General features: G+C 55.8%; 1 protein-coding gene across 3 annotated transcripts; it reads right to left on the bottom strand.

Moving 5' to 3' along the window:
- Positions 1-528: 528 nt before the first annotated feature.
- On the bottom strand, positions 529-14,465 carry ACVRL1 (activin A receptor like type 1). Of its 3 annotated transcripts, none has more exons than XM_019960526.2 (10): positions 14,117-14,465; positions 9,353-9,421; positions 8,556-8,804; positions 8,157-8,368; positions 7,806-7,905; positions 7,299-7,445; positions 6,740-7,015; positions 5,794-5,991; positions 2,911-3,041; positions 529-1,611 (listed from the first exon to the last, which is right to left on the bottom strand). In XM_019960526.2, exons 2-10 carry the CDS (start codon positions 9,414-9,416, stop codon positions 1,477-1,479), a joined length of 1,512 nt encoding a protein of 503 aa, XP_019816085.2. In that variant the 5' UTR covers positions 9,417-9,421; positions 14,117-14,465; the 3' UTR covers positions 529-1,476. The 3 variants fall into 3 exon arrangements, with proteins under 3 accessions (XP_019816085.2, XP_070645161.1, XP_070645160.1); XM_070789060.1 differs by lacking the exon at positions 14,117-14,465 and adding an exon at positions 9,990-10,008; XM_070789059.1 differs by lacking the exon at positions 14,117-14,465 and having other exon boundaries at positions 9,353-9,499.
- Between the last annotated feature and the right edge of the window lie 451 nt (positions 14,466-14,916).

Below are 14,916 nucleotides of genomic sequence, written 5' to 3' on the forward strand. Positions count from 1 at the left end.
GAGGGCTCGGGTAACCTCCTCAGCGCATGGACATACGCCCTGGAACATCAAAAATTTGATATTTCCAAATGGTGAACTTTCCATGTGTTTCTCTACAGCCATCAGGTTCTTCCTAGACACATATACTCTGGGGTCTGGCCAAACATGTGGGACTAGGAAGGCCACACAGGGGCCCGTGGGGGAAGAATCTGGGTGCTGGAGGCTTGTTGGTTAGAGCCAGATTTCTTCTGAGCCTTGGACGCCCTGCAGGAAGCTCCCTCGGACCCTCTCAGCCCTGGGGAGAGAAGGTGAAGCCACAGAGCAGGTGAGTGGCTGATTCGCCTGCCAGACGACCCAGGGTTGTCTGAGCCCAAGGATGGCCAGAGGCATCGGTTAAGACAGGAACTGGAGCTTGCAGAATTAGACTAGGAAACATTTCAGATACTCTTGGCCTCAAATAAAGTTATTTTCAAATTTCCATCTTGCAAATTGCCAGGGGCTGGGGCATAAGGAGTACAAGACACTGATGAACAGAGTTCTGACACAGGCTGAAATTTCAAAGAACTTTAGAGCTGAAAAAACTTCTAAGGACATCAGGACAAAACCTTTCGATATAGAGATGAAGAAACAAAGGTCCTGGTTCAGGGAGGGCCTCCTTTTTGTCGCATAGAGCAAGCACCCGGACCAGACTCTGGGTCTTCTGACTCCCAGATGGGCCTTTCCCCAGCCATGCTTGGCCCCAACATCCTCTCGTTTATTCTGGAAGTCCTGGGCCTTGCCCATCTGCCCTGCCACTTCTCCACTGGCCACACCCACAGCAAGACTCCTTGGGTTTCATGTCACAATAAGTCAGCTAGGAAGGGGTGGGGGAGGGGCTGAGGATCAGGCTCCACCTCTGCGGGGCGGAGGCTGCGGGGGCTGGGGGGGTGGGTCATGTCTAGAAGACAGGGGCCCAAGGTGGCCTAGAGCTGAAATACAAACCCACAAAGAAAAGCTGATGGGCCCTGGGTGTCTGGGGCTTGGGCCAGAGGCTGAAGCCTGGCAGGGCAGGGTGTCTGCTGAAGGCTGGACAGGGCTCTGAGCCACGCTGGCAGCTCCAGTGGGGCAGTGGGGTTGATGGAGGGCAGGGGGTAAAGTGCAGGTCCAGGCTCTGGGCCCAGGAGGGTTCCCTGGATTGACCACTGTGGCTCTGGGATCTCTTGCATCCTGTCCTGAGGGTGGTAGGGGGTGCGTCCAGGGCATGTCAGGTAGGGAGGGAGCCAGGCGGCAGAGAGCCTGCTGCCTGGAGCAGGCCAGACGGTGGGGGATCGGGTTTCAGCCCAGCTGTATTTTTGGCTGGATGGGCTGGGGGCCGAGTCGGACAGGCACAGCTGCCCATAGAGGGGCACCCCCCTCCCCAGCATACACACTCACAGAACGGCTACCCAGGCAGGCTGCCATCCACCAGCCACCCCACAAACACTGCAGGCAGAGGGGAGTCAGGCTTCAGCCCCATGGCTAGGGAATAACTTTGGGCTTCTGGAGACCATTGCTGAGTTTCTGTAGTGTCTTCTTGATCCGCAGCGCAGTGAGGCGGGCAGAGGGGTTGGGGTACCAGCACTCCCGCATCATCTGAGCCAGGCCTGAGAGGACCTGGGTGGGGGGAGAGTGAAGGAGAGGAGAGGAAGCAGAGACATGGGTCAGGGACCGTGGAAAGGAAGAGACAAGGAGGATGCCCAAGTGAACAGAAAAGTCGAGAAGAGGGAAACGAGAGTGTCGAAAAGGAGAGGAGAGACAGCAGTGGTGAAAGGGAGATAGTGGGAACAGGGCAAGGATGAGAAAAGAAAGACAAAAATGGAAGAGAAAGGGAGTGGAGTGAGAAGGGGATAGAGAAAGGTAGGCAGGACGGAAAGAGAGATGTAACTCAGGCTGTCACGGACACCCTCTGGTGAGTACCCCCACCCTCGCTCCACCAAGACTCAAGAGAGGGGAGAGCTCAGGCCTTGGGACTCTCACATCCCCACTCTGAGGCCAGACCTCACTGCAGAAGGCAGTGGCTCCCAGCACCTCCACCAACCCTGGCCTGCTCCGGTGGACACTGGGAGATTGGGTGGTGGGTGCTGCCCTCAAAATGCCTGTGTCCAGGAAGCTCAGTGGTCGCAGAGTGAGCCAGCCTCACCTCTGCCTTGGAACTCAAGCCAGTTCCTGGCAGGGACTGTATGTGTGTGTGCATAGGAGTGGCTTTTTGTGGCTCTGTAATGTTGTGCAGAAATGTACATGGCTCTGTGTATATATACATGTATACACATATCAGTGTTCAGTCATTCATTCCATAAACATTGCTTGAGTACCTAGTGCGTGCCAGGCACTGTGACAGGGAACAAGGAGAAAAGTGCCAAGAGAGACAAAAGGTCTTTTTCTCTGTCATCATGGGGCCAACATGCACGTGTGTGTACTTGTGAGTGTGTGCATGTGTGTGTACCTGTGAGTGTGTGCATGTGCGTGTACCTATGAGTGTGTGCATGTGCGTGTACCTATGAGCGTGTGCGTGTGTGTGCATGTGCGTGTCCCTGTATGTACATGTGTGTGTGTTTGTACAGAAGTGTGTATATGCCTATATTTGCCTATATATACGTATGTGTGCATTCTATATAAAGTATGTGGAGTGCTTTGAGAAAAAAGAACAACAACAGTAACTTCACAGCAAAAAATAGCAGAGAACCTCTGTCTTTGCAGGCAAGGTGAAATGTTCTAAAAAAATCCCAGAATAACCAGAGGGTCTCTGGAGGTCCACAGGCAAGAATGTGGGAGGGAGTACCCAGAGAGGTCCCCTGGGATCTGTCCCCTAGAGCCTACCCAGGGGAAGCAGAGGCCAGACACGAGTTCCTCAGCCCAGAAACCCCAGTGCTGAGCCACCACCGCACACCATCCCAGCACCCCCAGGGGCCTCACCGGGTCTGCAGCCAGCCGGTTGGGGATGGTGGGGGTCTGCTGGTCAACACACACCACCTTCTTCATGTCCTCAAAGCTGGGGTCATTGGGCACCACATCATAGAAGGGTGGCCGGTAGTCCTCCACAATGCCTGGGGATGAAGGACAACGGGACAGTCACTTGGGACCGCAAACAGGTCCCATACCACCCAGAAGTGAGCTTTGCCTACACTCAGTCCCAGGGTCCAGGAAGCCAGCTGCCTGCCCATGCTACCTCTGAGAGGGACACCATAATATAATAAATATATTTATAAACAATAATTACTGCCATTTATCTTACACTTACCAAATATGCCAGGCATTGTGCTATAAACACTTTACATGCATTATCCTGTTAGTCTTCACAGCAACCCGACGACCCATTTTACAGATGAAGAAACTGATGCTCAGAGAAGTTAAGCCCAAGGTTACACAGCTTGTAATGGCAGAGTTGAGAATTAAACACATTGCATTCGTAGGACAGACCTTGTTCCAGTCTTTCCACAGCTGCCTCTAACCCAGGGTCTGGGTACTGCTTCCAGGCCCCAACTATCAGAGATGCCCCAAAATATCTAATGTTTACCAAGCAATTACTATGTGGCAGGCACTGTCCTAACCGCATGGCATTAGATCCTCACAAAACAACCCTATCAGATGAGGAAGACTATTAGCTCCACTTTATAAGCAATGAAGGGGCTCCCAAGTCACACTAGTGGTAAAGAACACATCTGCCAATGCAGGAGACATTAAGAGACTTGGGTTCGATCCCTGGGTCAGGATGATCTCCTGGAGAAGGGCACGGCAACCCACTCCAGTATTCTTGCCTGGAGAATCCCATGGACAGAGGAGCCTGGCGGGCTACAGTCCATGGAGTTGCAAAGAGTCGGACAGGACTGAAGCGACTTAGCACACACACACACAATGAAATTCAGGCCAGATTCAGGCCCGAGAGGTTAAGAAGCTTGTCTAAAATCACACAGATAGTAAGTGACAGAGCTAGGAGTTAAGCCTAGGAAGTCTTACCAAAGCCCATGCTCTTGACCTCCAAGCTACACTTAAGGGAGGGAGGCAGACTGCTGGGTGAGGATGTAGAATGAGGAGAAGGGGAAGAAAACACATCTTCTAAGGGAAGGAGATTTACCCAGGTCCAGATCACATCCACCCAGTCTCAGGGGTGGCACAGGCCTCTGCTGACCCTCCCAGCCAGCAGCACCCCTCCCCTCATCATCCCAAGTGTGCCATCCTGAGCAGGATCTTTCTGAAGATGATGCTGGTGGAGCGGCAGTCACTGGGCCAGAAGAGGCCAGACCCCAGAAAAGCACCTTAGGCCCCACCCTTCTTCCAGCCCGAGGCTGGGGGCTGCAGCCGCACAGAACAGCCACAGCCTCGGGAGAGCCCGAGCCAGCTGTGCTCCCCGTGGCGGGCGTCCAGGCCGGCCCCTGTGCTGCTTGAGCCCTAATCAGTGCTGCACAGAGGCCTGAGCGTGTCTAATGGGCCTTTAATCAGCGCCGGGGCTGACACCAGATTACAGTGTTTATAATGCGCCGCGAATCTGTGTGGAGCTGACAGAGCTTCCCTCCTCCCCAGGAGTCTGCAATCAGCCTCCTCTTCAGCCCAGGCTGCTCCAGCCTTCCTTTCCTGCCTGTGGCTGGCTCCAAGGGGCCTCAGTTGCTTCCAGGTGCCCCCTTTACCAGCCCCAACCTCTGGAGTTTGTGTCTGAAGCTGAGCCCAGCAAGAGGGTGGTCCCCAACCTGTCAAGACTCCTGGCAGCCCCTCTCCGTGGACAGCCTCCACAAAGACTGACCAGCCTCCCTACCTGGTCCCATCCACCCCAGGACTGGGAGGGCACCAGCCACAGGGCAGGCCCTCTATATGGGACCATGAAGAATGAGGTCCCTGTGCCTGCTCCCCTCCAAATTTCAGTTCTCTGTAGCACCCATGGTAATAATGAGGCAATAGGGACTTCCTTGGCGGTCCAATGGTTAAGACTCCACTCCCAGGGCAGGGGGCACTGGTTTGATCTCTGGTCAGGGAACTAAGATACTGCATGCCGCACAGTACAGCCAATAATAATAGTAGCAGTAAGGCATCAATAAGCAGGAAGTGCAGGCACTATCACATCCCTCATTTCTGTGGAAACAAGGACCAACGGGTGGAAGTAGCACAGTAATAAAGAGCACTGGTCCTGAGAGTCAAATTGCCTGGTTTCAGACCCCCATGCTGCCTCTAGCCAGTTGTAATTCTGTGCCTCAATCCCCTCATCTGTAAAATGGGGGTGTTGCTGTGTCAAGTATTTGTCATTACAACAACAATTGCCACCAATATTTACTGAACTCCACAACAGTTCCAGATACTGCCCTGATTACCTTATTTGGATTATCTCAACAACTGGAAATTATTTTTCTTCTCATTTTACAAATGAGGAAACTGAGGCACAGAAAAGTAAAGTACTCTGCACATGGCAAAAATCAGGAACTGAGTCTGATTTCCCACCCTTGCTCTTAACCACTAAAACATACCACCTCCCTGCCCACACAGGACAATTCAATAAGATAATACATGTATACAGCATGGCATCTGGCACGTACTGAAACTCAATAAACGTTAGCTGCTATTAATACTTCTGTTATTATCAATTACCCAAGATTTCACAGCCAGAATCAGACTCAGATGAACCTGAAAAGGTCACTCAGCTGAACCAGCTGGTGAGTGACAGTAAAGGGAATTTGGAAGGTCTGACCACAAGCCCCTCAGGCCACGGGCACCAGCTGGTGGCAGGAAGCCCCGTCTCCCACCTGTCTGCCTGGGTATCCACCTGCCCTGTTCCCCTGCTCCACCCTGTGCAGTGGGGTGCCGGAGGCTCACCATTGACAATGGTCCGGCGGGTGATCTCCCACAGCACCAGGCCAAAGGCCCAGATGTCCGTCCACTTGTAGGATTCGAAGCAGTCGGTTCGGATCTGCTCTTCCAGCACCTCAGGGGCCATGTACCGCTTGGTGCCCACTCGCGGGTTGTTGCCAATGTCCAGGTAATCGCTACCCTGAGAGTGCATCACAGCCAGGCCTGTGGGCACCAGGCCTGTCACTGCTGCTGCTCACCCAGGCCCACAGATAGGGCGGCCCTGGGGAGGCTGGAATCCCAGCGTGAGGTGAGAGGGTGACAGACGGCAGGACACAGAGGGGCTGGCACATGGAGCCTGCCCTGAGCTGGGCTGGGAGCCAGCAGCCACGGGAGAATAACTGTCCCTGTCATACTTGGCCTGCGTGGTGCTCTCTAGGCGTAGGAATCCGGTGAGATGCGAGTAGGCAAGGCAGGCATATATTTCAGAACTGAACCCCAACGCACGGTGACAGCGAGCGCTGTGGTCAGCAAAACCGGGATGAGAACCCAGATTGCTGGCTCCCTGCCCCTTTCTCCCCACACCTGGAGCCTGGCTGAAGTGGTGGAAGGAGTCTGGGCTTGAAAATAGTGTTCAAGCCGCTGGTGGGGTGTGGGGTTCTTGTGGAGGTGAGACGAGAACACACACACACACATCTGCAAGTTTTAAAATGCCAATCAGTGTACACACACACACACACACACACACACAGGAGGTGAGATGAGAACATACACACGTCTCTAAGTTTTAAAGCGCCAGTGTGTAGACACACCCCCCTACACCTCCACACACACCCACCCACACCCCTGTGAGTTTTAACGCGCCAATCAGGCCACTGAAGCCAGGCATCCAAACAGGCGAAGGCAGAACCGCGTGGAGAGGAAGGGCGCACGGACTCCACCCCCTGCCAAGGGCTCGCCCCTCCGCGCTCACCCAGGTCGGCGATGCAGCACTGCAGGTTGCTCTTGACCAGCACGTTGCGGCTCTTGAGGTCGCGGTGGGCGATGGCCGGTTTGCCCTGCGTGCCGAAGATCTCCACGTGCAGGTGCGCCAGGCCGCAGGCCGCGGACACGGCTAGCTTCAGGGCCAGCTGAGGCTCCAGCGTCTGCCTCTGCAGAAAGTCGTAGAGCGAGCCGTGCTCGTGGTAGTGCGTGATGAGCCACAGCTGCGTGCTCGAGTTGCGGGAAGTCATGTCCGAGGCGATAAAGCCTGTGGGCGGAGGATCAGGTGGCTCACCGCCGGGCTAGGGATGAAGGAGGCTGGACCAGTCAGGGTCGGGGCTGGGGAGACAGGCTGGAGAGGTCAGGGCAAAGCTGGGAATGGGGTGGAGGCTGGTCTGGCTTAGGGCAGAGAGGAAGCTGGAGTCAGAAGCTGGGGCCGAGCCCCGCTGGGAGCCCTTCAAGGTTAGGTCAGTGTTCAGAGGCGGGGTCGTGGGGCAAGGCGATGAGAACCCCGGGTCTGGCCCAGCGCTCCCTGCCCCATCCCCGCTTGCCTAGGATGTTGTCGTGTCTGAGCAGCACTGTGTTGTAGATCTCAGTCTCCCGGAACCAGGACTGTTCATCTCTGGAGGAGAAGATCTTGACGGCTACGCTCTCACCATGCCACAGGCCCCGCCACACCTCACCATAGCGGCCCTTTCCTGATCCAGCAACCAGGGAGGAGGGAGGGGGGATCACATACTGGACACACAGAGCCCTTGGGCACAGTCACCCTCAGAAGAGGCCCCCCTCACATTGCTGCCCTGGCTCCGACTGCAGAACCTCTGAAGATTCTGTTTAACTGAATTCTGACCCACACACCTCTGGCAGGCCACCTCCATTTGCCTCTTGCTCCACCCCAGCTCCTGGCCAAGGATCAGGCACTGCCTCATCTCCAACCCCCTCCCTGACTGGCAGAATTCCTGTTCTGACCCAGGCCTGGCCCCACCTGTGACTCCCTCACCCCTCTAAGCTCACTGGGAGCACTTGGTCCCCATCCCCTGAGCTCACCCACTGCTCACCCACACACTCCACCAGGGCGACCTGTCGAGCCACTGTCCTCTGCACCAGGAACGGGAGCCCTGAGCCACTGCCCGTGGTACAGTCACTGTCCAGGAGGTCCTGGGAGTACCGAGAGGCCGCTGAGGGGCAGCCCCCACCCACCAAACCCGTTTCTCCCTCCTCAACCTGGGCCCCACTGCCTCATCTCACCACACTTCTCACTCACAAACCCCTCCCGCCCAGTGCCCCGCCAAATCTCTGAGTGCCCGCCACGTGCCTTTCTCAGCCACCTGCCACTCTGTGCCCCCTCTGACTCTGTGGCTCCTGTCTACCCCCCACCACCCGGTGTCCCAGGTCCCCCAGGCCCGCACCCCCAACATGCTGTCCCCCTGCTCAGATGGCTTCAGGATGAGGCTGGACTCGCCCAGCTCACTGTTCGCGCCCCGCTGCTTCTCCTTCCTCCGCCGGACATGCCACAGGCCCAGGGCACCCAGGGCCACAAGCACTAGAAAGGCCAGCACGGGGCCCAGGATCAAAGGCAGCTGGCCATCTCCTTGAGGCTGCTCCGGAGCAGTCTGGGTGGCTGGCGGAAGAGGGATACTGAGGCCCAGCTTCCACCAGGCCAGATGCCCCCCACCTTGCTGCTCTGCCAGTCAGACCCCGGGGGCCCTGCCTCCCCCACCCTCCAGACCAGAGCATGAGAGGCAAGCAGGGCAGGGAGGGCAGAGTCAGAGAAGCCGGGGAGGGGTTTCCGGGGCAGCCAGACATACCTTCTAGCGTCAGGGACACGTTGTGGTTGCATAGGGGGCTGTAGCAGCAGTAGTGGTTGACGAACTCCGTGGGGCGCGCCCTACAGACCTCTGGGTGCATGTTCCCGCAGCCCCGGTATTCCCGGAGGTGTCCATCCTCCCACACCAGCACGACTGTACACCAGGACCCCTGGCAGGTAGGCCCCTTGCAGTGTGGGTTCTCACACGTGCAGGTCACCAGCGGGCCCCGAGAGGGTTTCAAGGGGTCACCTGAGGGACACACTGGAAGCTCAGCCACTCTGGGCCCAGCTCTCCAAGAGGAGCCTAACCCCAAAGTCTGCCCAACCGCCCCCTCCCTTCTGAGCTCTCAAACCAGCCCTTTGAGGTCCCAGTCCTTTAGTTCCATCCTCAGCCTTCCCTCCAGTGACTTATCTCCACCAGGGGCAGCTGCGACCTTGAGAACCAGGCTTCTCTCCCCTCCCTGATCCTTGGACCTCCCCTCCCAGTTCCAGGCCCAGCAGGGCCCCCAGCCCCAGTGCTAAGAGCTCTCCCAGGCCTCCTCTGCCAACAGCCCCACTGTCTGAATCCCCATACACATGTTCCCACCCTGGAGTCTGAAAGAGCTCCAGCCTGTTGGTTTGGATCAAGAGGCTAGTACAAGAGGGTTGGCGTAGCTGAGAGCTCAGTCTCACTGAGCCCTGTCTCCCCAGTCCCTCTCCTCCCAGCTCCTCAGACTCAGCCCAACAAGAGCTGAGCCCAGACAACCCTTTCTTTATCCCCTCAGGCCTCTGTTTCCTACCTGCTTCCCCAGTACTCACCCTGGGTCAGGCCCAAGGCTATCAGTAGCATCAGAAGCCTTCTCCTGGGAAGGTTCAAGGTCATGATCCCTGGAGAGGAGAAGGGGTGCAATAACATCTATGAAATGTGATTCCCCTCAGTGTTTTCAGCCACTGACCGTGGGTCCCTCCCACCCAGAGGAAATTGCTGGGAGTTTTTTTTTTTTTTTTTGTAGGGGGGGAGGCAGGGAGGCCTCCTCCCTGCGTCTGGCTTTGGGGCGGGGCCTGCAGGGGAAGTCCTGGTTCACTTCCCCATGGAAACCATCCGGTTAGGGGTAAAGGGTGGGGAGCCATGTTTAAGTGACCGAGAGCTTGGGGGACTCCCAGCTGTCCTGCCGCTGAGTGCAGACTGGAGGGCGCAGAGGGCATGGGGCTGGGGTAGAAGGAGCATCTCTTCAGCAGTCCCCCACCCCTGTCTGTCCCTGTCCCTTGCCCACCCCTTCCCAGCCTCCACCCCTGTCCACCCCTTTCCCAGTGCCCCCCCGACTCAGGCCTGGCTGCCTCAAACATAAACAGGCTCCTGTCTTCACTTCCTGCCATTCAGGGTCCCGCCAAGCTGGGAACAGGAATCAAGATTGTTTAGATTGGGGTCTGGATAGAACAGGCAGGAGTCACGCACATCAGGGAGCTCAGGACATGGTCTCAGGGCAGGCTGGAGTCGCTACAGGGTCTGCAGGAGCCACCTGGGGCTGGAACACCCCCGTGACGGAATCCTCGTACACCCTGTGAATCACAGAGCCCAGTTCCTTATTTCAGAGAAGATGGGGATCAAGGCTCAGCCAGGAGAGCAGGCTTGTCCAAGGTCAAATGGGGTTCAGTGGCAGTGCTAGGAGTACAACCCAGGTGTCCAGACTCCCAGTCCAGTGCTGCTTCTACTCCATATCCCAATCTGGGGTGACAGCCCATGTCTGAGCTTGTGGGGTTCTATCAGCCATACCAAGCCTGGACAGTGCCAGGCCGCACTGTCTCTAAGGAACCTCCCTGCACCCTCATTAGACTATAAGATGTCCTCTCTGAGCCACTCCCCTGCTTCTCTCTGTCCTTGAGGTCCTGGGAAAGAGTGGGGGTAGGGCCAGTGATGTGGAAGGGAAGTGAAACATACTTAGACATTGAATGTTTGACCTTCTGTGGTTGGTTAAGATTGAATTTTTTCAAAAGTTTGGTGGGGATTATTAGGGGAGTAATTCTGGTCTATGATAGTCCCATCTCAAGTCCCAGACCAGCTAGTGCTTCAGAAGTGACCCCCATCTTCATCTCTCAAAGGCTTAGAATGAAAAGATTAGGGCTGAGGCTGCAGAAAGAAGGACCGAGGTCAGACAGCAAGAAGAACTTTCTGAATGGTGGCAAGTAGCAGGTGTGTGCCTGGGGAATGCCCAGGTAGGGGCAGCAGACATGAGGGAAGAGAACTGTCTTCTGGCGTAACATGGTAAGGCTGGAGGGCTGGGCATAGGGCCATATAGGCTGCAGAAGGCCCCTAGTCTAAGAATGATGCCAAATGAAGATCCATGATGCTGAGACTCTGAGGGCAGGATGACTGGGGGGTGGGGGGTGCCTCATGGGCCTCACTGACTGGTGGCAGCTCTGGTCTTCCTGCCTGGGCTTCCTCTGCCCCAGAGGCCCAGGGCTGGGGGAGGAAACGGAGCCCTGGTCTGCTGCAGCTGTGTCCCCAGCCTCTGCCTGACCTCCTGTCTCATGCCCCTCCCGCAATACAGTGGGGACTCTGGCAAGCACTCTGCAGTGGGGCTGGTGGCTGGAGAAGGAACCCCAGACAAGCTGGCTTTGCCCACTGGGGTAAGGGCGGGAATCCATCCTTGGCAGTCTTTGCTCAGAAAGCAGCTAAAGGAGAGGGGATGAAGCAAGAAGGAAAACGTGGGTAACAATAAGGATGATAGCCAGCATCCTTCTAGAATCCTCTCCCCATGCTTTCCCTTCTCTGTGCTCCGGTGCACCCTCTCACTACACTATTAAGCAGCAGAATCATCTCAAGTGCTTCATTAGAAATGCACTCTCTTTGGTCTCACTCCTGCTCCAGATTCTGGTTCAGTCCATTGGGACCAGTAAGAAATATGCATTTAAAAAAATTTCCCCAGGGAATTCAGATCAGTTTGTGTGGGTACCACACTTTGAACTGGGTCCTATTCAACTCCATGCTGGAGTGGAGTACAGAGGGCAGGGATTCTAATTCCCATTCAGGGACCTCTCCCCCACCTGCTTCTACTGGGGAAGGGACAGAAAAGGCTAAACACTGGAGCCGAGGACTTGGAGATGCTGCAGAGAGAGGGTGAGGTATAGGCTTTGTTCAGGCCATCTCCAGCCTCTGGGGCCCAAGAACAGTGCAGGGAAGGCTTGGCAGCATTTGCAGAATCTGCCTCTGGTCTAAAACTGGGAATGCAGTGAAGGAAAGCTGTGACTGTCCAATTTTTTACTGGGCTCAGAGTAAGATTCAGTACAGGAGGATGCTGATCATCAGTCCCAACTCAGAGCTGACCCGGCATAATGCGCCCTGACACCTGACTCCAGAACAGACAGACTCCTGGGGGCTGGAAGACTCCTTTCCCACCTAACAAAACTTCTTGAATGATCTCCTGCTGACAGAAGCATCACAGTCTTTAGCCAGAAATCACAAATGCTAGACTAATTTAAAACATTAACTTAACCACTGTGAAATTCTTAGTAATGAGTTAGCCTTCTCTGAGTACTGCTTATGTGCTAAGTACTGAACTTTGACGGATGATCTCATTTAATCCTCACGACAATCTAATAGGGAAACGGAAGCTGGGGGATGTTAGGTTTCTTGCCCAGAATCACCATGTGCGTCTTGATCAACTTAAATTGCTGGTAATACATCCTCACTTGGTCATTTAATTTCTGCAGTTGTTTGGTGTTAGATAGGTCCCTCAAGGAGGAAAAAGAGCAAGTGGGGGTTGCATTAACCGACTGCAGTTGTCATCACCTGGCACCCAATATGCGTTTGTCTAGAAATCATCTATGTGCTATAGCCTTAGTCTTAGGTGGGGAGAACCAGAGTAGGGGTGTGCTCAGAAAGTGGAGGTCAGTTTCCTTCTCCCCAGCACACCCGGGGGATTGATTTAATGAGCTCCCATGAGTAGCAGTTTCTCAGCACAGCAGTACTGTCCTGGGGCTGCAAGTGCCTTGCTCTGTGTACATCAACAGGTCTTATCCACACAGCAGAGACCAGACTGAACTGCTCATTCTGGGTGGCCCCTTACCATCACAAAGCACTTTCCTCTGCATCACTTCATTAACCCTTCACAGTACTGGACTGGGATGTAGCATCAAGTAGGGAGTTTAGGATCTCAGACAGAATGCAACGGCAGCACAGTGTAGCACAGGGGTCAGGTTGTCGTCTCTGGATCATATAGACCCAGGTTCAAATCCTGCTTCTACCACTTAGGGCTATGAGAGTGAGGGCAAGTTCCTTAACCTTTCCGAAGCTTCAGATCCCCTAGAAAATATGAGAATAATAACAGTGCTCATTTCAAGACTTTCCTGGTGGTCCGGCGGCTAAGGATCTGCCTTGCAATGGAGGGGACACAGATTCAATCCCTGGTCCGGGAACTAAGATCCCACACGCCTCTGAACAACTAAGTCCACTCACCACAACTACTGGGCCCACGGGCTCTAGAGCCCACCACAACGAGTTCACGTGCCTCAACGAAAAGATCCCATGTGCCACAATTAAGACCCAACATAGGCAAATAAATAATAAAAAATTATAATAGTGCTCATTTCATAGGTATAAGTGTACTAAGTGGTACGCCATGAGCACTTAACAAAAGTTACTAAAAACCCAACCATCCACGGAGCTTTGGACAAATGACTCACATCTGAATCTCTTTCCTCTTCTATAGGATGGACATAATAACACCTCTTGTTCTAGGTTGCGGCCAGGATTACTTGACAAAAATGTATTATACCTAAGTGTCCACATAGTAAGTACTCAATAAATAGAGGCTGTTTTTTAACTACCTGATGGGATGAAAAGACAAATAAACAGTCAGGGGTCAGGAATGTCAGACAGACGCTGACTTAGCCAGAAGCTGCCCGTATAGAGAGGGTGAGAGCTATTGTCCACTATCTCCCTGTCCTTAGAAAAGAAAAGAGAGGGTGGGTGACCAGTTCAGAGATGGTCATAACAGCACTGGCCTCCAGGGCAGACTGAGAATCTGGGGTCCCAGACTGGAGGAAGAGTGGGATCACCTTTGACCTGGATCCTGAAAGAAGTCCATGGCATGGGGGCTATGCGACCATACAGGGTTGGAGCTGAGGTTTGGGGGAAGGGGCCAGAGTGTCAGATTCCTGTAGCAAGACCTGCAAGGGCTGCTCTGGGAAAGATGGGCTTCAAGGAGAGGCTCAACAGCGCTGGAAGTGGACACCCACCCCCAGGTCAAGCCAGGAGCCTGGAAGGACATGTGACCCCCTTCTCCCTAAGTGAAGCAGGGTGGGTATCTTTCTGCCCATTTTATGGATGAGGATAGGAAAACAGCGAAGCTAAGTGGCCCCAGGAACAAAGTTTTCTGAATCCCAGTTCAGGTTCGATCCAATCCGCTGCAGTCTTAGGTGGGGTGATGGGCAGATGTTCGCGGAGGGCGAGGGGCAGCTAGCCCTACGAGGAGCTGGGCCTGACCCTACGGCCACCTCTCTGAGGGTCTCTCTGGGATCTGCCGTGGCAAAGGGCCCATTGGGGTAGGGGTCAGCTGCCCCCCTCACTGGACTTCGACTCACCTCTGGGCCTGCCTTGCGGTCGGCGGGGCGCGGACGTGCAGCGGGCGGCCTCCTCCCCTCCCCGGCGGCGGCCGCGGTCACACGACGGGCGCTGGACAGCGGGCCGGGGTCCGAGGTCCGGGCGCGGCCCCAGGCGGGGCTGGGGCCGGGGAGGGGCTCGCTCCGCGCGGCTGGCGCTGCGGCCTCCGGGGACTGGGAAAGGGGCCGGAGCAAAAATGTTTCTTATTCCAGCGTCTTCCTGCCTGGCCCGGCTCCACCACTCCCTCCTAATAAACCGTTTCCTATTGCCCAGCTAGCCGACGGCCGCCGGCTCGCCCCTATCCAGGGCTCAGGGCCGGACCCTCCCTTGCGCGCAGCGGCAGACCCCCTAGGGCGGCCTCCCCCTCGGCTGCCCCTGCCCCAGGATCAAGGCCGCGCCCCCGCCTCCAGCCTCCCACATCCGCCTCCCCGAGGGGGCGGGCCTTGGCCTTGGGCTGCAGGGGGTCTCGTGGGGTCCAGGCCCAGAGCCATCGGGGCCACAGCCGGGATGCGAGGCACCCTCCGTCGACCGGCCGGGGGAGGGGTGGAGGTGGAGGCTCCTCTCCCACCCGGAGCCGCTGAGGGATGCCGGGGAACCCCTGACGAGAAGCGGGCACCGAGGGAAGGACATGCGGGGTGGGCAGATGGAGAGAAGTTACCTGTCTTCCCACCCACAACTCCGGATCCTCCGCCTGCCTACGAGGCTCAGCAGCAAGGGCAGACGTTGGGGCTAGCAGCCTGAAATATTTTGGCTCCGCCCTCTGCCCCCCTCCCTCTGAGAT

This window comes from Bos indicus, chromosome 5 (assembly GCF_029378745.1).
Source record: "Bos indicus isolate NIAB-ARS_2022 breed Sahiwal x Tharparkar chromosome 5, NIAB-ARS_B.indTharparkar_mat_pri_1.0, whole genome shotgun sequence".
Classification (NCBI taxonomy): domain Eukaryota; kingdom Metazoa; phylum Chordata; class Mammalia; order Artiodactyla; family Bovidae; genus Bos; species Bos indicus.